At 53.6% G+C, this 22,022-nt stretch overlaps 1 protein-coding gene across 1 annotated transcript in view; it reads right to left on the reverse strand.

The window, feature by feature from the left end:
• The window catches only part of CD82 (CD82 molecule), a 54,661-nt gene that overhangs the window by 14,425 nt on the left and 18,214 nt on the right, over positions 1–22,022 (reverse strand). The window contains exons 2-6 of the mRNA XM_002821844.6: positions 18,318–18,399; positions 11,223–11,305; positions 5,725–5,797; positions 778–902; positions 533–607 (exon numbers count right to left, since the gene is read on the reverse strand). Of these exons, the coding sequence (XP_002821890.2) occupies positions 533–607; positions 778–902; positions 5,725–5,797; positions 11,223–11,285 (336 nt within the window). The 5' untranslated portion in view covers positions 11,286–11,305; positions 18,318–18,399. The remainder of the gene's footprint in view (positions 1–532; positions 608–777; positions 903–5,724; positions 5,798–11,222; positions 11,306–18,317; positions 18,400–22,022) is intronic.

Below are 22,022 nucleotides of genomic sequence, written 5' to 3' on the forward strand. Positions count from 1 at the left end.
AGCTGAACATCTCCCCTCGGACACAAGACTGATGTTTTTATTAATAGTCTCCTTCTAAACCTCATTTGTGGGTGAGTGGCATGGATTTAATAGTTGCTAAAGTATCTTAATAACAACAAGAATGACATTTATTGAGTACTTATGGTATCATGCGCTATGTGTTTCACTCAGATAATCTCGAATAATCTTTGCAACCACTCTGAGAGTTCAGTTTTCTTATTGTTTCCATTTTACAGATGGTGGAACAGGCACATAGAGGCAAGCAGCTTGCCCAAGGCCACACAGCTAGAAAGCAGGGGAGTCAGGCTAAGATCCAGGCCCAGCGAGGACTGCCCACACCTGCCGCCTTCTCCTCTAACGCTCCCCCATTTGATCACAAGGAATACTGTCCAGGAGGCCGTCCCTGACACCTACTGGATCTGTCTGTGACAACTGGGGGCGGGGGTGGGTCCTTGTCCATCCCCCACACTCAAGGTCAATCACCCCCATGGCTGGTCCAGCCCAGTGAGGAGGCAGGGAGAGAGGGGCTTACCTTGCCCATGTTGAAGTAGAAGAGGGCCCCGGCCGTCACCTGGGCAATGAGGATCAGGAGCAGGAAAGCAAAGTACTGGGGACACAGAGCAGGCAAAGTCAGCTGAGGATCCCCGACCAGGTGCACCCAGCCCGCGTGCCTCGAGAGATGCTCTCCACCCGGTGTTACGGCCAGCGCCGCGGTCAGGCTGCACTCGGCTGGATGAGAGGAAATGGGCAGGCAGCTGCGGAGGGAACCGTACTCACCAGCCCCAGCAGGCAGCGGACCTCGTTGACGGCGCCAATGCAGCCCAGGAAGCCCATGAGCATGGTGACTGCCCCCACGCCGATGAAGACGTAGGCCCCCATCCTGAGCGAGCTGGAGGAGGTTTCTAGGGGGAAGAAGCAGCACACTCACTAAGTACAAAATCAGTGGGCCCAGCAGGTATAAACACCTGGCCTAACCGCCCAGGTCTTCTTCCGGATCCCCTCTTTGGAGCCAGGGTGTTGGGGTCAGCTGCATTCCCCTGCTGGCTTCTCACTGCCCAACAGGGAACCAGCTCACCCCCATCCCCACTTGTGTCCCTCCCCCAGTAAAATTGCAATCCACACCCTTATCCAGCCTAAGCCCCTTCCCGGCTTTATTTTTTTCTTAGTAACGCTTCTCAGGATTGAATAGACTACATTTCACTGATTCTTCTTGCTCATTGTCTACTCTCCCCCTCCACCAAGGACCTGAGGTGCATGAGGGCAGAAGCTTCGCTTTATTCCCAGGGAACCCCCAGCTTGAACAGCACCTCTCGCAGTGAGGTGCTGTGCACAGTGAATGTCTGCGGAATTGACAGACAAGAGGCTGGCTAGTTCTCCAGGGGCCACTGACATTAAGATTCCAAGCTGATTTTTAACCCGCCTTCCTTCTTGTCCATATAATAACAAACACCAGCCTTTCTTGCCCAGTCACTGTGCCTCATGGGCTTTCCACATGCTGTCTCCAACTCTGACATCACCCTGCCTGGCAGGCACTAGCATGGCCATTTCACAGATAAGAAAACTGAGGCTCAGAAAGGCGAACAGGCAAGGGCCTGAGCTGGAATTTGAAAATATGCAAATCTCCAGTGCCACACTCTTTCCGCTGATGCACAGGGCACATGTATTGCTACAGGTGCGATGCATATTCATTCAGCCAACAAATGTTTACTGGGTGCCCACTTCATGCCAGGCACTGTGCCAGTTGCTGGGGATGCAGAAGAGTGACTAACAAGGTCTGACATTTGGGGGTGGGGAGTGGAGACAAAAAGTACACGATACAGGTTTTCTGGTTGTGTTGGGTGCCATGAAGATACCAAAGCGGGCTAACTGCAGAGAACTGCCGGGCTGGGAGAGGGTCAGAATGGGTCGACGAAGGCCAGCCTGAGCCGGTGACATTTGAGCCAAGACATGAATGAAGAAGTCAGCCAAGCAAAGATCTGTGGGAAAAGCATTCCAGGCAGGGAGCACAGCAGGTGCAAAGGCCTGAGGAAGGAGGAGCTTGATGTATTTGAAGATTGGAAAGAAGGTGAGAGAATGGACCAGTGAGAGCAAGAAAGGAGCCCGGGAGGAAGTGATGTTTAGGAGGTACAGGGATGGGCCTGATGGCTAAGACCCTCTTTAGAGCCACCTGTGGACAGGCCCATTCCGGGAGGGAGAGATCAGGAGTCCTGCAGGGGCACTTGGCCAACATTTCCTAAGACACCCAACCCATCACACAGGGTAAAGCTCATGTCATCTCTAACTCACCAGCATGGGTACGCTGTACCCCCAGGGCATGGGACGCACCTGGAGGGCGAGGGTGCTGGCGTCTCCAGAAGGCTGGAGAGCAGTGTGGATCAGAGGAGCCTCTTAGGGATGCAGATGCTTGAGTCTGTTACAACCCAACCAAGACGCTCCCGGCAGGAGGCCAAGGACCTGCGTTTTTAATCTGCTCCCCTAAGCACTGAGGCACAGCCAGGACCAACCCCTTGACCATCAGCAGGGAGAATACAGGCCTGGGGCTGGCCACGACTCCCTGGGGATCCTGGAGAGGCCGAGGTCCCCATCTTGGTCCCCAAGGGGCGTTAGTGCCCTTACAGAATAACTATCAAACCGGAGGATGGGAGGGAGTCTGTGGGATTCATCTCCACTTCCTGATCACAGACAGAATGTTCTGGAGCTCAGGAAGAGCCCTGCCAACCCTACTCTCAGGCTTCCTCTACCCAGTTCCTCACAGGAGCCCCCCACCTTCCTCAGGGTGAGTGTGGGGACCTGCTGGCACTGAGCCCCAGCCATCAGTGTGGGCAGGGAGAGGCTGTCAATTCCACTTTTCCTAAACTTGCTGGGTTTGGCTTCCAACAATTCCTCCCAGTGATTACTCTCAGAAAAAAGAAACTGGCATTGCCCAGACAGCCGCTGTGTGCCAGCCCTGAACAAGGCCCTTTATCCAAAGCATCCTGCCTAATTTCAGCAACCACCCTCTGCGGCTGTACTCACATCCTGATTTGTCTGCAAGGACCCCGAGGCTCAGAAAGGCTAGCAGGCTGCAAGGTGTCTGGCAGGGAAGGACCAGGGCTGAGACCCCAACTCAGATCCTTCCCCCGGGATACCAGACAAACTGCGAGGTCTCCGTATCTCAGAACATTTCATTGATGCCATTCCCTGTCTCCCCCCAGGATCCCAGGCCTACCCAACATCTGAGCAAGCTGACTCAGGAAGTAGGCGAGGGTATGTTCTGGGGTAGGCCATCCACAGGGCATGGAAAAAAAAAATCACCTTTTAGTCTTCCTGGGCCTAGAAGGGACTAGGAAGGTAGAAAGGAAGTGGCCCAAACAGAAAGGGATGAGGGATCAAGAAAAGTAGATTCTAATCCCAGCTCTGCTGCCAACACGCTCTGACCCTGGGCAAGCTATTTTCTATTTCTTTCTCTGTAAAATGGGTCTAAAGCCTGCTACTTGAAGATGGCAAAAGGATTAAATTGTATTATAAAATTTAGCTAACAATCACTTATGTAGGGTTTTTCACTGAGGGCTGTCCCAAACTCTTTTCAGATAAAAATGAGAGGCTCATTTAATTTCTCACAATAACCACAGAAAGTGCACTCTATTACGATCCTCATTTTATAAGTGAGGAGGCACAGAGAGGTGAAGCAATGTGCTGAGGGTCACACAGCTAGTGGACAGCACCACTGTGAATCGAACCCCAGCAGTCAGGCTTGAGTCTGCTCTTCATTGCAAAGTGCTTCCTCTTACTAAGGTACTAACCAGTGGAATGTGGCTGCAGAGCCATGTGGTCCAGGTGTTCAAGGCACGGGCTTGGAAGCTAGGCTACCTCATCTGCAGCCAGCTCCCCTACCGGCTTGCTGTGTGCCCTTAAACCTGTCTGTGCTTCAGTTTCCTCCTCTGTAAAATGAGGATAGGAATGCCCAGACCAATGGACTCAGAGCAGGGATTCAACTTGGTACGAAAAGAGCTGTCCCCAGTTCTGCCCCTCAGCTGCTCTGTGACTATTCGCAAGTCATTTTTCCCCACCCCCGGCCTCAGTTTACACAAGTGCCTAGTGACCAGGCAAGAGGATCAGTGTTTCTGAACCCTGGCTGCCTGGGGAATCCACCCGGGGAACTTTTTAGAAAACACCAGCACTCAGGCTCCCACCCACACCAACCAAGTCAGGTCCCTTGGGGTGGGTGGGGCTCAGGCCGAAGCATTTGTAAAATGCACTCCCTCCTGCAGACAGTAGACCTTTGAGGTCCGGCCAGCTTGAGATTCTCAGACCCGAACAGGGAGGAGGCCAGAACCACGCAGGAAGCTCTCCCCACCCAGTGGGCTCACCCCCACTGCGCCAGTTGCAGGGCAGGGCGCAGAGGGCAGAAATGTGGGTGGGCAGGCTGGGCCTCTAGACTTTGCCCTGGGGTGCAGTGCCTGCTGGGTTGGGCCATGACTCAGGAAGTAGAGAGCTGGGCCTAATGGGGCCAAGGAGGGTGTGTCACAGGCCAGGAGAACGTGGGGGGCATGGGTTGCCCACCCACCCTAACCCCAGAATGGAGGGTGAAAGGGGGTGAGACTGATAGCCCCGGGGTGCATCAGATGTGGCTAGAGTGTAGATCATCCTTGCTTTCCATCTCCTGGAGGGGAGGCCTAGCCCCTGGGGCCAGGGGGACAGATGTGGCCCCTCCATCATCACATCCTAGCTAGGTTCCGCTTTATGTAAATCAAGCAGCTGTCATGGGCCACATTCCAAACCAGCTGCCTTGGGCAGCTGCTGGGAGAAGTGAGCCGCACTCAGTGAGGGGAGTGGCACGGCTGTCCCCTGGGGGCTTCTGCTGTGCCTCCCTCCCACCACAGGGAGCCCCTGAGAGGTCAGCGCAGCAGGCCCTGACGGCTTCCTGGAGGAGGCTGAGCAGGCGCAGAAGGGCTCTTATCCCTGTAAAAATGCCTTAGGCCCCTTTCCTTCTGCCTCTGGTGACAGAAGGGGTTTCCACACTGTGGCTCACCCTGCCATGTGCTGCATTTAGGACCAAAGCTCTTGGAGTTCGAGTCCCACACCTACCATTCAGAAGCTGTGTGAACTTCAGCAAGGGACTTAACCTCTCCGAGCCTCTGTTTCTTCATTGGTAAGGCGGGAATAGAACAGTATCTACCTCACAGGGCTGTGGTGGGATTAAGACAGTTTATCGGTGCAAACTGCTTGGCACATGAGGAGCATGATAATTGATGACTATGTCTGGAACCTTCCTCATCTGTGCACACACCTGACCCACTTAGCTGCTGCCGGGCTTATAGCGAAGCACCACTGATAGCAGGTGCCTCATCAGCCCCTGACTATCTTTCCCACATCCCTGTGAAATGGGAGGGGCTGTTGCCTACATTCTGCTGGATGGGCAAGTGACGGGACAGAGAATGTAAGAGGCTTTCCTAAGGTCAGGGCCAAGGGAAGGGGCCAGGAAGGGAAAACAAGCCTCCCTCACCCCCAGTGTTCTCCCAGACAACAGCAGCTTTGTTCGGGGAAGAAGAGAAAATTCCTTTTGGAAACCCCTGCAGAGGGAGCCATGGGCAGTGGTGGGCAGCAGGACCTGGCCACATCCCTGAGGTCAGCGGGAAAAGCGACAGGCATTGAAGCCGAAGCACTTATGGGAGCAGCTGTGTCTGCACCCTGGCCCTCCCCTCTCCAGTGGGCCTGGGTCTGGGGAAGGTGAGGGGTCCTTACGCAGGACAGAGATGAAACTGCTCTTGTCGGCCAGGATCCACACCCCGAAGCCCAGGATCACTGCACCCAGGATCTGGAAGGAGAAGGGAGCAGTTAATGGGGAGCCAAGAGCAGACAGAGTGAGAGCCCTCCCCCTGCCAGCTGTCCCTGGAACCCAAGTCAGGGTGGGCAGGGCAGGGGGCCACAGAGGGCACCACCTCCACCCTTCTCCAGCCCAGAGATGTCCAGATGGCCTCAGGTCCCACATCGCAGCAAGCCAGACACCAGGACCCTGGGCAGGGAATCCCTCCTGCCTCCCATCTTGCCCCCCTCCACCATGTGTGATTCAGCCGAGCCTCCTGGTGCAGCCTCCTGCCAGGGGCACCCTTCCTGCCACATCTTCTGGCTCTTTTCTCAGCTCATCCCCCCCAACTCCACCCAGTTCAGAGCTTCCCAAACAAGAAAGGCTCTGAGGAGGACCCTCCGTGGACTGGAACATCAAAGCCCAACTCATCCCCAGGTCTGAACAACGGGGTCACCTGCCTCAGGAGCCTTCTCTGACCCCCTCAGGCAGACTCGGGTGCCCCCATTCTGCAGCAACCACTGTCCGACCCTTCTTAACAGTCATTCTGACTGGGTCTAACTGCTGTGTTGGTTTCTCTGGCTAAACTGTGAGCTCCCTGAGGGCAGGGCTGGTTGGAGGCAGCTCTGCATCCCCAGCAGCTCTATAGCACTGGGTGCTAAGTGGCTGGGGGAATGAATAAGCTGATGAACCAAACTGCAAATGCAGGACTAGAAAGGGAAATGAAGGTCAGGCCCGGTGGTTCATGCCTATAATCCCAACACTTTGTGAGGCCCAGGCAGGAGGATCACTTGAGCCCAGGAGTTTGAGACCAGCCTGGGCAACACAGTGAGACCTCAACTCTACAAAAAATTTCAAAAATCAGCCAATGTGGTGGTGCGTGCCTGTAGTCCCAGCTACGGGGGAAGCTGAGGAGAGAGGATCACTTGGCCCCAGGGAAGTCAAGGCTGCAGGGAACTGTGTTCATGACATGGCCCTCCAGCCTGGGTGACAGGGCAAGACCCCCTCACTCTGCCCCCCCACAAAAAGGAAAAAATGAATGAGGTGTTACAAATAAGGATCCCAAGCCCAGGGATTCCCTGCTTCTCTCTCATCTACCAGGGCTGAGCTCATCTCCCCAGGTGGAGTCCCAGCCAAGATCCACCATCCCACAAAGCTGGCAAAGGCTGGGGAAGTACCTGCCATCTGGGCAAAGATGCAGGTTCCCTTTGGAGGTGGAGGTGGCCCTGTGTCAACCCACAAGGCTGGCCATTAGTGGGGGCCTGGACTGGGCCCACCTGGTGGATGACCCATCTTGAAACTCCCACCTGTATCACAGCCCTGGGTTCCCACCTCAGCCATCATCCCATAATCTCAGGTCCGAGGCCAGCAGCTGCCATAGAGCCCTGAGCCTGGGGCTGGCCTGGGCACAGGGTCTCCATCAGTATCATTCTATCATTATCAAAGACCAGAGCCAGGACTGGCCCAAGGCATGAGGCACCTGCCTCAGGTGTAACACATGAGGAGGCACCAAAAACTCAGGCAAGTAGAACACCTGAGGTCAGGAGTTTGAGACCAGCCTGGCCAACATGGCGAAACCCCGTCTGTACTAAAAATACAATTAGCTGGGCGTGTTGATGGGGGCCTGTAATCCCAGTTACTCAGGAGGCTGAGACAGGAGAATCACTTGACCTCAGGAAGTGGAAGTTGCAGTGAGCCGAGGTCATGCCACTGCACTCCAGCCTGGACAAGAGTGAGACTCCATCTCAAAAAAAAAAAAAAAATTAAGGCCAAAAATCCATGATAACTGAACTATTAAACTTTGAAATAAAATGTTGACAGTATCAGTATTATCGATGTTTCCTTTTGCCCCAGGGCCCAGGTGGCTCAGTAGGGGGTTGCCTCTCTCCCCTTACCCTTGTACTTGCTGCCTTAAAGGCCACTGTGACTGATGACTACAACCACAAAGGCACGGTGACCACCCCATGTCTGCCCCCCAGTGTCTCCCACCAGAATCATCACTGAGGTATTATCTGTCCTCTCCTCTATCCCAGTGAGACGGGCCTTGTAATTGACCTCATTTTATACACAGGGAATTTTATATGAGGCCTTGATTTTATCCATCAGGGACTGGAAGCCAGATGGTGGTAGGTGAGCTATAGGGATATTTTGGATCCATCCTGGGCCTTCACCCAGAAAGCCAGTCTCAGGACAGAAAAGCCCCTGAGACACTGGGGAGAAGAAGAGTCTGCTGGAAGGTGGGCCCACCTTAATTTGCACAGCTGGGGGAAATGGGGGCTTTCCAGGACCCGGGAGTTTGGTTCCCCAAGACCTGCAACTCTACCCAGCACACAACCACCCCACAGCACAGCGAGGCAGGGGCCAGTGCTCAGGCCCACGTCTGCTTCCTCTGCATCTCAGACCCATGTGGGCAGAGCCCCTGCCCCATTCCCTCCCGCATTCACAGGGTGGGACAGGAGGGAGGACAGCCCCTACCAAAAGGGAATGGGAGGCAGGACAGAAAATCCCCTCTTGGCACACATAATCCCAAGTAGATCAAAACCCCACACTACTCAGCTGGCTCCTCAGCTTGCCAAGAGGAACCCAGAGAGCAAAGTCCCTGGGGCTACCCGTTCAGTCCCTCTGCAGGTCTGATGACCCCAGCTTGATGGCCAGATGTGGCTGAATCAGCCACGGGGCTGTGGCAGAGCCAGAAAGGAGGCTGGGCAGCCTACCAGAATGGGCAAGGCACCATGGCACCCCCTTTTTCTCTGTGAACCAAGACTGGAGCTGTGGGGCAGGCCCCATGTTAATCACTCCCCAGCCCTTCCCCAGTCTCCAGATGGGACCCATCAGGAGCCAGGACCCTCAGAGCAGTGAGCATCCTTCCCCAGCATAGCCACAGCAACAGCGCCTCTGCATTCCTCTGGACCTGAGAAAAGTGGCAATGCGCTGCGGAGTCTGGAGTCCGGAGGGAGTACAGGCAAAGACATACAGGCGCACACGCGCGCAAGCGCGAGCACACATAGCAGCCACGGGGATTTTTCCAAACCACAAATCCAACCACGAAACCCCTCCCAATGTGCATAAAACAAAGAGGCAGGCTGATCGGGTCTGTGCCTGGGGAGGCGCGCTCTGCCTCCACCGGCTGCCCCTGCTGCCAGGATCCCCCTCTCCAAAGCCATACCCAGAACCCCAGGAAGCCTTTGCTGACCTCCATGACCAGGCCAAGAGCCTCATCTGCTTTCTGAAGAGCCTATCTGTTCCTAGTACCCCCAACAACTGCAATTTTTCATGCATTTGAGTAGTTATTTGATGGAAGCCCACTGCTCTCTAGGACACAAGCTCCGGAAGTATAGCAATCAGGGCTCTTCCGCCCTGAACATCTGAAGATACTGAGGTGTCAGATACACATTTGTTGAGGAGTAAACAAGCTCGTTCTGCCTCCTCCAGCCCTCCTCTTTCACTCTCACCCTCCTGTCATACAAGCTGCCCCTCCCCCCTCCAGCATCCTGATGGGTCATCCTAGGCCCCAGTACACAGACAGTTAACACCTGACTCCCGCCAGCCCCTGGAGGAGCCAAAAGGAGGCCAAGCCCTGGCCAGAGAGCAGCTTTTCCAGTCCCTGGTTCCATAGGGCAGCCTGCGAGCAGGACAGAAAGGGCCACCCTGGCTGAAACCACCAACCCCACTCCCTTTCTCTACGAGGGTCTCCCCAACCCCCACTGCATGAAGGAAAGTTTCTTTATCCCTGAAACAAGCTCTGTGACCTCCTAGGCCAGAGCCCAGGCTCCTCTCTCTAGTCCCTAAAGCTCCCAGGGATACAGCTACAGCGCCCACGCACCCCCTCCCCTGAGTCCTGGCCCATTGGCCTTTATGCTGTGTCTCGGCCCAGACACCAAGTGCTTGCCAGGAAAAGCTTGGCTTTGCCTGCACAGGCAGCTGCTTCCCAAAGTCCTAGGGCAGCCAGGAGAGACCTGACCACCAAGCTAGGGAAGCCCAAGCCCGGCGTGGGGTGGGTTCCAGGCCCGGCTGCCATGAGCAGAGGGCCAGAGCCACAGTGGGGCCTCACAGGGTCCTCCAGGAGGGAGCTAGGGCCGGGGCCAGGGCGGACAAAAAGCAAGGCAGGCAGCGCCAGGGCTTCCTGTGTGTGTACATGCGTGTGTGCACACTTGTGTGCAGGTGCCAGGAACACACTTGTACATGTCTGTGCATTGGGTTAAAGCTATGAAGGGGGAATTTAAAAAAATTTTTTTTTTTTGGTAGAGAAACAGGGTCTTGCTATGTTGCCCAAGCTGGTCTAGAACTCCTGGACTCAAACAATCCTCCTGCCTTGGCCTCCCAAAGCACTGGGATTACAGGCAAGACCTACCATGTCTGGCCTGAAGGGGAATTTAGAATGATTCTTGTTTATTTCCCAAACTTCCCGTAAACTATGTAACTTGTAATGTAAACCCCCTGCTCCCCAAACAAGTAATTAATATCTACCATAGAAAATTGGGAAAATACAGAGATGCATAAAGAATAAAATCAAAATTCCCAAGAATCCCAATATTAACATTGAGGTATTTTCTTCTCCTCTCAAAAATACTCACTTTTTTATGAATATGTACATTTAGAACTTTGGATCATAAGAAACATCCTACTGTACAACCTGATTTTTTTTTTTTTTTTAACACTATAGGGTAAACCATCAACACAGGGAAGCCAGCGCCCCCAACACTACTCTGAGGCTATGAAGTCCTCTCCAGGGCACTGGACCCCCACAACACACTCTCACTCACACACACCCCACCATCCCAGCAACTCCAAGGCAAGAGGCAGTCCATGCCAGGCCAGAGAGGAAAACCGAGGCCCCAGAAAAACCAGCAGTCAATGTCCACGGAGCTGACATCTGGACAGCCCATCTGCTGGGGTGGGTCTGGGGAAGGAGGTATGTGCCCTTCGCTGGCCCCAAGCCTGGCGCCCTCTTGCTCACCCTGTGAGAGCTCAGGGAGATACCTTCCCACGGCAGGGACGGGGGTGTGATGGGGCAACTGGGGCCTGGAACTGTCACAGGTCAATTCTTCACACAGGCAGGGTGGGGGCCAGGACAGGACTAGAGAGATGCTAAGAGGCTTCTTCTAGTAGCTCCTGCTGTTGAGTTAGGGGGATGCCCAGGGGCTCTCCTCTCCTTCCCCATACCCACCTCCAGCCCTGGCCAGCCCAGGCTTTGGGTGCTCTAGGAGAGGGGAAGGCCGGGTCAGGAATCCAGTGCTTGGTCAAAGGACCAGCTGGGAATGGCAGGGAATCTCCTCGCCACCCCCACTAGGTTCCACTGGAGATAGTTCGTCCTCAGTCCCCACCCACCAAATCCCCCCAATCCCCAGCCCGGTCGGCTCTGGAAAGGCTCAGGCTGGGATGTCCCTGGGAGGAGAATCTTTTCGGAGGCAGTCAGGGTGGCACGGGACATACTTACAAAGAAGATCAAGTTGAAGAGGAAGAGAAAGTATTTGGTGACTTTGATACAGGCTGAGCCCATCCTGCCAGTCCTGGAGCTTCCTGGGGGAAGAGAGAAGGCAGGCAGGCCAGTGAGGGGATCAGCTCAGTCTGCCCTTGCAGCAACCCCAGGAGGTGGGTACTAACCCTGTCCCTGCCTTACAGGACGCAGAGGCCCAGAGAGGTTAGACAACTAGCCCAAAGCCACACAGCTAGGAAATGAGGTCCCACGAGCAGTCTCGTGTGCCAGGCACTTGATGCTTGGCAGTTAGGATCTGGATCAGCCACTGCACTGGAGCTGGGGCTGGTGGGAGCAAAATGACAGAGGGAGACCCTCACCCCTCAGCTCCATGACCCAGGCTCTGGAACTTGCACAGATGGATTCTGTTTGAAGTCGGGGGCCAGGAAGTTAGTGATCCATTGACAGAAACCCAGAGGTGAGACCTGTGCTTGTTCCACAGACTCCCTCTGGGACTAGGGGCTGGGAGTTGTGGGGTCTGCCAAGGTAAGAAGGGGAATTTTGGCTTCTCAGAAAATAGGCTGAGTGTCCCGGCTTCTTATTACAAGGGGAATAAACATGCATTGTAGAATACCCAACAAATACAGAAAAACAGAAATCAAGCAAAATGTATCTCACTCCAGAGATTAAAAACTGTCATCATTTTAGTAGCTATAATTCGTGTGTGTGTGTGTGTGTGTGTGTGTGTGTATAACAAATGGGTCTAAACAAAATTGGGCTCATTCTGTATAGTGTTTTGTAGCCTGTTTTTTTATTCTACAATCTTCCTTCTCCATATGTTGATAAAATGCTCTTCATAGTTTCACATGTTGCATAGGATTCCATCCTATTAGTACTTATTAACATTTGGGGGCTCAGAGTCCTCCAAAAAATTCATGTGTAGTTAGCATTTTGTGATGCTAATAATTTCTGGGAGTTCATGGACCTCTGAAACCCATTCAGGAACCCCAGTGGCCCCAGGTTAAAGTCTCAGATGTGGCCATCCCATAAAAGCATTTAACTGATACTCTAAGATCGGACACACAGGTTGTTTCCAAGTTTTCACAGTCTGCCCGATGACACAAGTTGTGCTTCTGAAATGACACAAACCATGCTCGGGCATGCTGTGCCCCTCCACTCCAAAAGACCCCAGGCGAGGGGAGGGCCCTGGGAGGAAGAGGGAAGCTGGAAGCTGACTGTTCTCACCCTGACTCAGAGGCCAGAAAATCCAGGAGTGCCAGCCACCAGCCTTCAGACCCTTTGGGGCAAAGGGAGCCAGCACCGCCGGGCAGCTGGGGCCTGGACAGCTGGCCTGGGACAGCTGCATGGGCAGAGCTGGGCTGGGGGGTGGAGGGGACGGCACCAGGCCCACTTGTGTTTCCCTGCTTTATGAAGGGGGAAGGGCAGGCCACAGAGCAAAGGGAAAAGAAAGCTGGACGCCCGGGCTTCACTCCTTCTTCCTCCAGCACCACTTGAAAGTCTTCAATTTCCCCAGCTACACACAGGTTCCCTACTCTTTTCTGGACATGCTAACGATCAACCATCTTCCATCCTCCTTGTCAAGTGGGAGCTCAGCTTCCACTTCACACACCTCCGGTGATGGGGAAGGTGGCTAATGAGGAGGTTCATGACCTCCCAAGGGGTCCAGTCCGGTTTTCTTTCCTCTAACAGCTTTGTTAGAGGAAGTTTTCTTTAAGTGCCTTTTTAAAGGGCAGATTTGGGAGGTATAACATGAAACAAAGCTGCCCAAGTTAGGAAAAAGCTGCCTGGGTGGTAGTGACCTTCCCATCACAAGTGGCATGGAAGCAAAGTCTAAAAAAATACTCATAGGGGATTTAAGTGCTATGTAGGGAGATTAGACTAAATGGCTCTTCCAGTCTAGGGGGCTCCAAGGCCTGGGTCTGAGAATTGCAGAGATGGCAGTGACTCGGGAGGGAGCCAGGGCAGTGCAGTCTGGGCAACTCCCCAGACCTAGAGAGGAGGAAACATGACTTCCCCGTGCCCAGGGAGCCAGAGATCTTCAATGCCCAAACCCCATCCTGGCCTAGGAAGGCCTCCTGGGGGTCTGCACTACATCAAGGATAGCTATTGTTTTTCCTCTGTCTCACCTCCCAGCACAGAGCCTGACATACTGCAGGCACTTCACAAACTCCAGGAACTAAACAGCAAGAGAAGAGAGATTCTCTCCCAAAGCCAGGCGGCATCTGTTCTTCTTTCCTACCACGGATCTGCTGTGTTTCAGCCTGACCAGGTCTCCTCCCAGGAAACAATACGGGGCATGCCCCAAGAGACCAACCCAGGCTCAGCGCCCAAGCAGCAGTAGCTAGGCCACCCCTTCACCAGAAGAACAACCACTAACTGCAGTCCGCCAGCTAACTATGCGTCTCGGCAACGGGGCCATTGGCATCCTTGTGAAATTGGAGAAGTGTGGAAAGAGTTCTTTGGCAACCCTGAGTCAGATCCACGGTGTTGCAGTTTCAGAAAGTCTGGGAAAGGGGTTTCTACACTTTCCAGCTCACACGTCCTCTGCTCAGCCTCGCGGGGGGGAGGCATTCAGCAAAGGGCAGCTTTTAGAAAAGAATAAGTATAGGCTGGGCACGGTGTCTCACGCCTGTAATCCCAGCACTTTGGGAGGCTGAGGTCAGGAGTTCGAGGCCAACATGGTGAAACCCTGTCTCTACTAAAAATACAAAATTAGCCAGGCGTGGGGGTGGGTGCCTGTAATCCCAGCTACTCAGAAGGCTGAGGCACAAGAATCGCTTGAACCCAGGAGGCGGAGGTTGCAGTGAGCTGAGATTGCGCCACTGCACTCCAGCCTGGGCAACAGAGCGAGACTTTGTCTCAAAAAAATAAAAACCAAAATAAGAGTAAGTATGACATCTGTAAGGAGAAGGAGTGGCCGCCAGTGAATAGCAACTACTACAAGTGGCCATTTTCAGACATCATCCCCCATCATCCTCACAACCAGCCCAGGAAGTGAGTATTCCTATCTCTGGCAGACCAGAGGCTCAGACAGGTTCAGTAACTTGCCCAAGTCACACAGCTCATAAGTGGCAGTGGTTTTCAGAGCCCAAGATCTTTCTTCTGTGAAGTGGTCCCTCCTGGACAGTAGCCAGGATTATAAAGGGATCTTTGGGGATGGCTGGGTTTCCTTTGTCCAGTTAGGTGTGAGGACAAAATGACTGCTCAGAGGAGCTCTGCTCAGAGGGCAAGGAGGAGGCTGGGAAACCTTGTCACCAAGGCAGATGTGGCTGGGCTGGTATTCCCATGATATTCCAGACCCTGGGCAAGCTTGGCTGGTCCCTTGGTCACGCACACAAATTGTATCAGGCACTGGGCTAAGCTCTTTAGCCCTCTACGTGCAAACGGAGGCACAGAGGGGAGAAGGAGCCTGCCCAAGGTCACAAGTAGGAGGACCGGCAAGTACAGGGCCCAGGCCACCTGGCCCCTTACACCACCCATGGGCTCCATCCCACACAGGAGCAGCTGGGTGGGTCCAGATGCTGAAATGAGAGCCAGGCAGCCCAGTCAAGTGGGACAGACCCAGAGGTACCTGGACATCACCCGAGGGAGGAGAAGGTGCTGATAACTGGAACCTGGGTTGGGCAGCTCCCAGGCACACTGGCCAAGATCCAGAAGACAAAGTCTTCCTGCCCTGCAAGTGCAGATGCTTCTGCCTCAAAGTGACAGGGAGCAGAGGGTGAAGAACATTCTCCACACTCAGCAGGAGATGGGCAATCCCACACAGGCAAGGGAGTCAGCTCAGCCTGAGGCGGGGACACACCCAGGTCACCCACAATGGGCTGTGGCATCAACTTCAAGGAATCCACAACCACTACCAAGCTCCAAGGAGCCCCCGAGGTTGAATTCAGAGGGCCAGGGGTTATGCCCGGCTCTGCCCTCCCATACTGAGAGCTGAGCCTCAGTCTGCCATCCATGAGACAGGAATAAAGTTTGGTGTGGAGCCAGGGTTGGTAAACTGCAGCCTGCAGACCAAATCCAGCCCCCTGCCTGTTTTTTATACAGTTTCTGAGCTAAGAACAGATTTCATCTTTTTTTTTTTTTTTTTTTTTTGAGACAGAATCTCCCTCTGTTGCCCAGGCTGGAGGGCAGTGGCGCAATCTCGGCTCACTGCAAGCTCCACCTCCTGGGTTCACGCCATTCTCCTGCCTCAGCCTCCCAAGTAGCTGGGACTACAGGCGCCCGCCACCACGCCCGAATAATTTTGTTTTTGTATTTTTAGTAGAGACGGGGTTTCACTGTGTTAGCCAGGATGGTCTTGATCTCCTGACCTCGTGATCCGCCTGCCTCAGCCTCCCAAAGTGCGGGGATTACAGATGTGAGCCACTGTGCCCGGCCCAGATTTCATATTTTTAAATAGTTAAAAGAAAAATAAAAGGATTCTTTAATGCATGAAAATTACATGGAATCTAAATTTCTGCACACAGCCATGCCTACTGGTCTATCTGGCCCTTTACAGAAAAAGCCTCCTGGCCCTTGGCGTAGAGGATCAAATGGTACACCCACAAGTGTCTCTAAGAGGCAGCAAGGGTCGCCAGGCGCGGTGGCTCATGCCTGTAATCTCAGCACTTTGGGAGGCCGAGGCAGGCAGATCACGAGGTCAGGAGATCGAGACCATCCTGACGATACAAAAAATCAGCCAGGCATGGTGGCGGGCACCTGTAGTCCCAGCTACTTGGGAGGCTGAGGCAGGAGAATGGTGTAAACCCAGGAGGTAGAACTTGCAGTGAGCCGAGATTGCACCACTGCACTCCAGCCTGGGCGACAGAGCGAGACCCTATCTCAAAAAAGACAAAACAAAGAGGCAGCAAGGGTCAGGACTACCCTTAGCAAGGGAACTTTGGAGAAAGAAAACAGCCAGCTGGGTGGCAAGAATTGATTGTGACTTAGAGAGAGAAGACACAGGATCCCTGAACAAGGGTTCAAATCCTGGCTTTGCCAATGTGTGGCCACAGAGGAGGGACTTCCTGGGCCTCATTCATCTCCTTGGGGAGTGGAACTCCCAACTGGACTCCCGTCCTGAAGAGGGAGTGAGGTCAGCGCCTGGTACAGTCAGGACTCGATGACCCGGAGCTGGGGCTGGTGTCTGTATCATCATCATCAGTTGGCTCAGTGCTTGCAGAAGAAGCAAGGGATGAGGATTTAATTTACAGATGATCTTAAGCCGAAAGAATGTCCTCCAATGTTATGCTTTCTTGTATATACTTTTGGTAAACATTGGAGAGTCTGCCCAAGCTTTCCTGTGTTAAAAACACTGACAACGCAAGGGAATGAGATGCAAGCACATCTTATGGGAAACTTCCAGAACATTCATAGAGAGCCGTGAGCAGCAGGATGGAGGTACTGATCTTTGTTATGGTGGTGGTGGTTGTTTTGAGGCACTCTTGCTCTTGCTCCGTCACCCAGGCTGGAGTGCAGTGACACGATCTTGGCTCATGGCAACCTCCGTCTTCTAGGGTCAAGTGATTCTCCTGCTTCAGCCTCCAGAGCAGCTGGGATTACAGGTGTGTGCCATCATGCCCGGCTAACTTTTGTGTATTAGTAGAGACAGGGTTTTGCCGTGTTGGCCAGGCTGGTCTTGAACTCTTGACCTCAGGTGATACACCTGCCTAGGCCTCCCAAAGTGCTGGGATTATAGGCGTGAGCCACCGTTCCTGGTGAGGTGCTGATCTTATGTTATACTTGACACCAGGTAAATTGACCATTTCTGAGCAACTACAATTTTAATTGACCAAATGTATCATTTTATGCCAAATCAGTTTGTATAATAAAATTATTAATATTTTGCCAACTTCTACTCATCATTTAACACTCACCTCCGAAATCACCACCTCCAGGAAACTTCCTACTCCAGCCAGCTTTGTCATCACTACCACTGCCACCCCCTGACCCCCAAGACACATGTCAGTTAGGGGTACTCCCTCTCTCCTTCCTTCCAGTGGCACTGGAGACTACAGCAGCTCCCTGAACAGGCTCTAGCATCAGGCTGCCTTGAATTTGAATGCGGTTCTAATGCCTCCTAGCTGTGTGACCTTGGACAAGTGACTTAACCTCTCTGAGCCTCACTTTACTCATCTGTGAAACGACAAAGATAAAACTTATTTTGCCGGCTGGGGGCAGTGGCTCAAGCCTGTAACCCCAGCACTTTGGGAGGTCGAGGCAGGCGGATCACGAGGTCAGGAGTTCGAGACCAGCCTGGCCAACATGGTGAAACCCCATCTCTATTAAAAATACAAAAATTAGCTGGGTTTGGTGGCGGGTGCCTGCAATCCCAGCCACTCAGGAGGCTAAGGAAGAGGAATCGCTTGAACCCAGGAGGTGGAGGTGGCAGTGAGCCAAGATCGCACCACTGCACTCCAGCCTGAGTGACAGAGTGAGACTCCATCTAAAAAAAAAAAAAAAAACCCCAAAACCCTACTTTGCAGATTTGTCCAGACATTAAATTAGGGCAAAATGCCTGCCACATGGTCGGCTGTGGATAAGCGGCAGTTCCTATAACACATGCTGTGCAGTCACTTTCTACTTACCTGTCCATTTCCCCTGAGGACCGTGATACCTTGATGGGAAGACTGTTATTTATGAGAACAAGGCAGACTCCCAACAAATGTTGCTGAATGAAAGACTGGGTGGATGCAGGATGGATGGGTAGGTAGGTGGATGGATGGATGGACAGACAGATGGAGGGACAGCCACAAAGAACACCAGGGCTTTCAAGTTCTCGGCCACCTGAAGGCAGTCTGAGTTCCACTGCCCCTGAGTCTGCAGGGACGGTTCTCAGGCCTCTTCTGTCCTTGCCCACAGAGCAGGTTGGGGATGTGTCAGGTGCTCAACCCTGGGCCAGCTCTGAATGCCAGGACCTGCTGCCGAGCCTCCCCAGGGACCAGCACTCCAGGACTCTAAATGCTGTAGGATCCAGAGAAGGGGAAGAAGTGGTCCCTCCACCCACCAGGTGGCTCAGACTGAACACCTGAGGGCCATGCTCGGTCTCCACCTTCCTCGCCTCACAGCCCAAGTGTGTCCCCTCCAACCCACCGCTCCTCTCAGCCCAGGACTTACCTTCCACGAAACCAGTGCAGCTGGTCACAGGGCCCACTTCTGCCTGTGCCCACGTGTCGTCCACACAGCAGCAGGGAGGACTCTGAAAAACACGACCCAGATCTCGTCACTCCTGTCTGTGACTCTCCAAAGGTAATGTGGCTGAAGACATATTCACTTTAAATCCAGGCTCCCTGTGTGGCCGGTGGGGCCCCACCGGGGTTGCCACTCCTCTGTCCTCTTCCCCCCACAGGCTCATGTGGCCTCTTTCCTGTTGTCCTGGTATATCAGGCCCCAGGCCCTTCTACCCACCTGAGGGCCTTTGCAAAAGGGTTTCTGTGCCAGAATTACTCTTTTCCCATATTTTCCCACAGGCCTTGGCTCAGAAGGCTGACATCCCTCCTCCCAAAGGCCCTCCCTAAACACCCAATCTATTCAGAAGGCCTCAACTCCAGCTGCTCATTACAATCAATATAGGCCATGCCCAGGCCCCCTGCCCCAACCAAGTCATCAGGATCTCTAGGGGTAGGGCTGGGCTCCCCAGGAGACTCAAAGGAGCAGCCCGGGTTGACATCTGGGTTGTTACATGGCACCCTCACTGCAGTTAACCTGTTTGTTCACTAGTATGTCTGCATCCGCCACTAGAACATGGGCTCTTCAAGGGGAGGGGCTGCACCTGTGCCACTCACCCTGTGTCCCAGAGCCTAGAACCGTGCCTTGTGTGTAAGAAGCTCTTGTTGTATGTTTTTCGGAAGCAGGAGAGAAAAGGGAGGTCTAGAGAGATCAGAAAAGATTTCTTAGACCAGAATTGATCCTGCAGCTGGAGGTTTCTGATCCTTAGAATGATATCGCTGGATTGGGGTAGAGATGGGTTGCTTCCTCCTAAGACAGGATTTTTTTAAATATATATATTTGTTGAGACAGGACCTCCCTCTGCTCTGTCGCCAAGGCCGGAGTGCAATGGTGTAAACACAGCTCACTGCAGCCTCAACCTCCTGGACTTAAGTGATCCTCCTGCCTCAGCCTCCCATAGTGTTGGGACCACAGGTACATGCCACGATGCTGATTATTTTGTAGAAATGGGGTCTCACTTTATTGCCCAGACTTGTCTCAAATGTCTGGGGTCAAGCAAGGATTTTAATCTCCTTTGGGTCAGAAAAGCTGACGGAAGCTGTGAACTCTCCCTAGAAAGATGCACACAGACGGGCAGGCACATACTTCCTTCCAGTTTCAGGAGGTCACAGGCCCTGGAAAGCCTACCTGGGGGCCAAGGTTTTTTCTGCCCCCATCTCCTAAATGCCCTAGAGTGGTGGTCCCCAGCCTTGGCTGCACACAGGAATTACCCTAGGAGTTCTGAAAGTTGTTGATGCCCGGCCCCCACTGCCAGAGACCCTGATGAGTTGTTCTGGGGTGCAGCCTGGGCATCAGGGTTTCTTCAGTTCTCCAGGGGGTTCTAGTGTATTGAGACCCACTGCCGTGGCTCCATCCCTCACACAGGCCAGCCCCTCTGCTCCTCAGTGGGGTGCAGGCAGGCCTGGGGTTTCTGGTGCAGCAGCGCCTGGCCAGGGAGAATCTGCCTGGCACTCTGGCATCTGAAAAAGTGTCACATGAAGCTCCCTGCACCATCTTCCAACCCGGACTGCCTCAAGGCTCCTTCCACTCCAGTCTGTTACCCCAGAGCAATATCACTGTGCGTGAGAAGACCTTTGAGATCACTGCATTATTCAGAGGAGGCAGAGAGAGCAAGAGATGGCAGGTGGCACAGCAAGCTTGGGCTAAGCATGAAGTGGAGAACTTAAGATTCCCAGTCTGGAGCTCCTTTCTCTACCTGTGGCCCTGTCCCTGCACACTGGGGCTCCCACATGGGAGGGATAAGAAGTACTGGACTCGGAATCACAGAGCCGGCCCTTGGCTCCCACCCCTGGCTCTGCCGGGAGTCTGCCACATGACCTTGGGAAACACTGCAGAGCTGCTCCCTTATCCACAGATGGGGATGCCAACCCCGCCCACCCACCGCAGGCGTGAAGGTGAATTGCCTTCAGGCTAGTGCATAGTAGGGCATAATCTATGCTGGTGCCTGGCCCTCTCCTCCCCCTCTTCCTGCCTGAAGATGCCACATCTGCCACACCTTGCCAGCTGTGTAGCCTTGGGTGATCACCTTACCACTGTGCCTCCGCTTTCCCACCTGTAAAATGAACTTAATAATGGGTTGTGGTCAGGCTTAAAGAGTTTGTATCTATAAAGTGCCTGGCACCCAGTAAATGTCAGATAAATGTTACCAACTATGATGATGATGATGATGATCTGGAAAAGTTGTTGCTTTCCTGACCAACAATCTGAAGCCCTCTGAGGCCTGATCCAGTCTCCAGCCATGTGCCCACCCTGGAGAGGCTCCGTGCCAGAAGATGACCACTACTGCTCCTGGGTAAGGGGCTGGGGGAGAAGTAGGACCAGGCTGGGCCACCTAAGGAAGGAGGAGCCTCTGCCTCTAGCCTCCAGGCTGTGCCACTGGGAACTGCCTGAGACTCAGAGGTCCAGCCAGTTTGGTGAGTTGGGCATCCGATCCCGTGGGAGCTCGGTCTGCCCAGTCGGGCAGAAAGTGGAGTGAGAAAGCCTGGCCGGGCTATTGTGCCCTGGATGCCAGCTCATATGTAGGCACTCCACCTGCAAGCTGGTTCTTGGCCACCAGCTCTCTGGTCCTCTGGACTTTGTCCTGATCACCCACGGGAAGAGGCTGGGCACAGACGGCTGTGTTTGTTTTCATGTTTGACAGGTAATGTGTTTCCTGAAATCCCCGCTGACACCAGGACCAGGGCCTGGCTTTTTGACCTCTCACTATCTTATTTTTCAATCTCTGGTCTTACTCTTATTGTTGATATTAACCCCCACCCACCAGAAAAAAAAATAGCTGCTACTCTGGGCGACAGGAGAAGAGTGAGCATAAGCAGGACGAGGGCCTCAGGTTTCCTTTAAGGCCTAGGGTTTGGCCCAGGCACAGTGGCTCACACCTGTAATCCCAGCACTTTGGGAGGCCGAAGCGGGCAGATCACCTGAGGTCAGGAGTTAGAGACCAGCCTGGCCAACATGGTGAAACTCCATCTCTACTAAAAACGCAAAAAATTAGCTGGGCATGGTGGCGGGTGCCTGTAATCTCAGCTACCCAGGAGGCTAAGGCAGGAGAACTGCTTGAACCTGGGAAGCAGAGGTTGCAGTGAGCGGAGATCCTGCCACTGCACTCCAGCCTAGGCAAAAGAACAAAATTCTGTCTCAAAACAAAAACAAAAACAAAAACAGAATCCTAGGCTTCAGTCCCAGCTCTGCTTCCTCCTAGCTGTGTGAGCTTGAGCAAGTGAGTTACTAAACCCCTCTAAGCCCCAACATTCCCACCTCTAACACCAAGATGCTGGTGGGATCCCCATCTCATGGGATTGTTGGAGGAGCAGGAAACGACATGGAAGGAGCTTTGGGGTCACTGTCAGCTCCTCGCCACAAAGTGAGGAGATCCCGCCACTACCACTGCCACCAAAGTGGGAAGAAACACATCCAAATCAGACCTTCCCAGGAATCACAGGATTTCAGAGCCCAGAGTGCCTCCCTGTTTGTCTTAGAGATTAAGGAAGAGCCCCCTGTCGCAGGATCCCACGAGCCAGTGAGACAGGCTCCCTCTCTCCTGAGAGAGCTGGGATTGACAGCTGACACTTGGGGAAAGGAGGCCAGGGGTCCAAG

The sequence above is a fragment of the Pongo abelii genome, chromosome 9 (genome assembly GCF_028885655.2).
Source record: "Pongo abelii isolate AG06213 chromosome 9, NHGRI_mPonAbe1-v2.0_pri, whole genome shotgun sequence".
NCBI classification, from domain to species: domain Eukaryota; kingdom Metazoa; phylum Chordata; class Mammalia; order Primates; family Hominidae; genus Pongo; species Pongo abelii.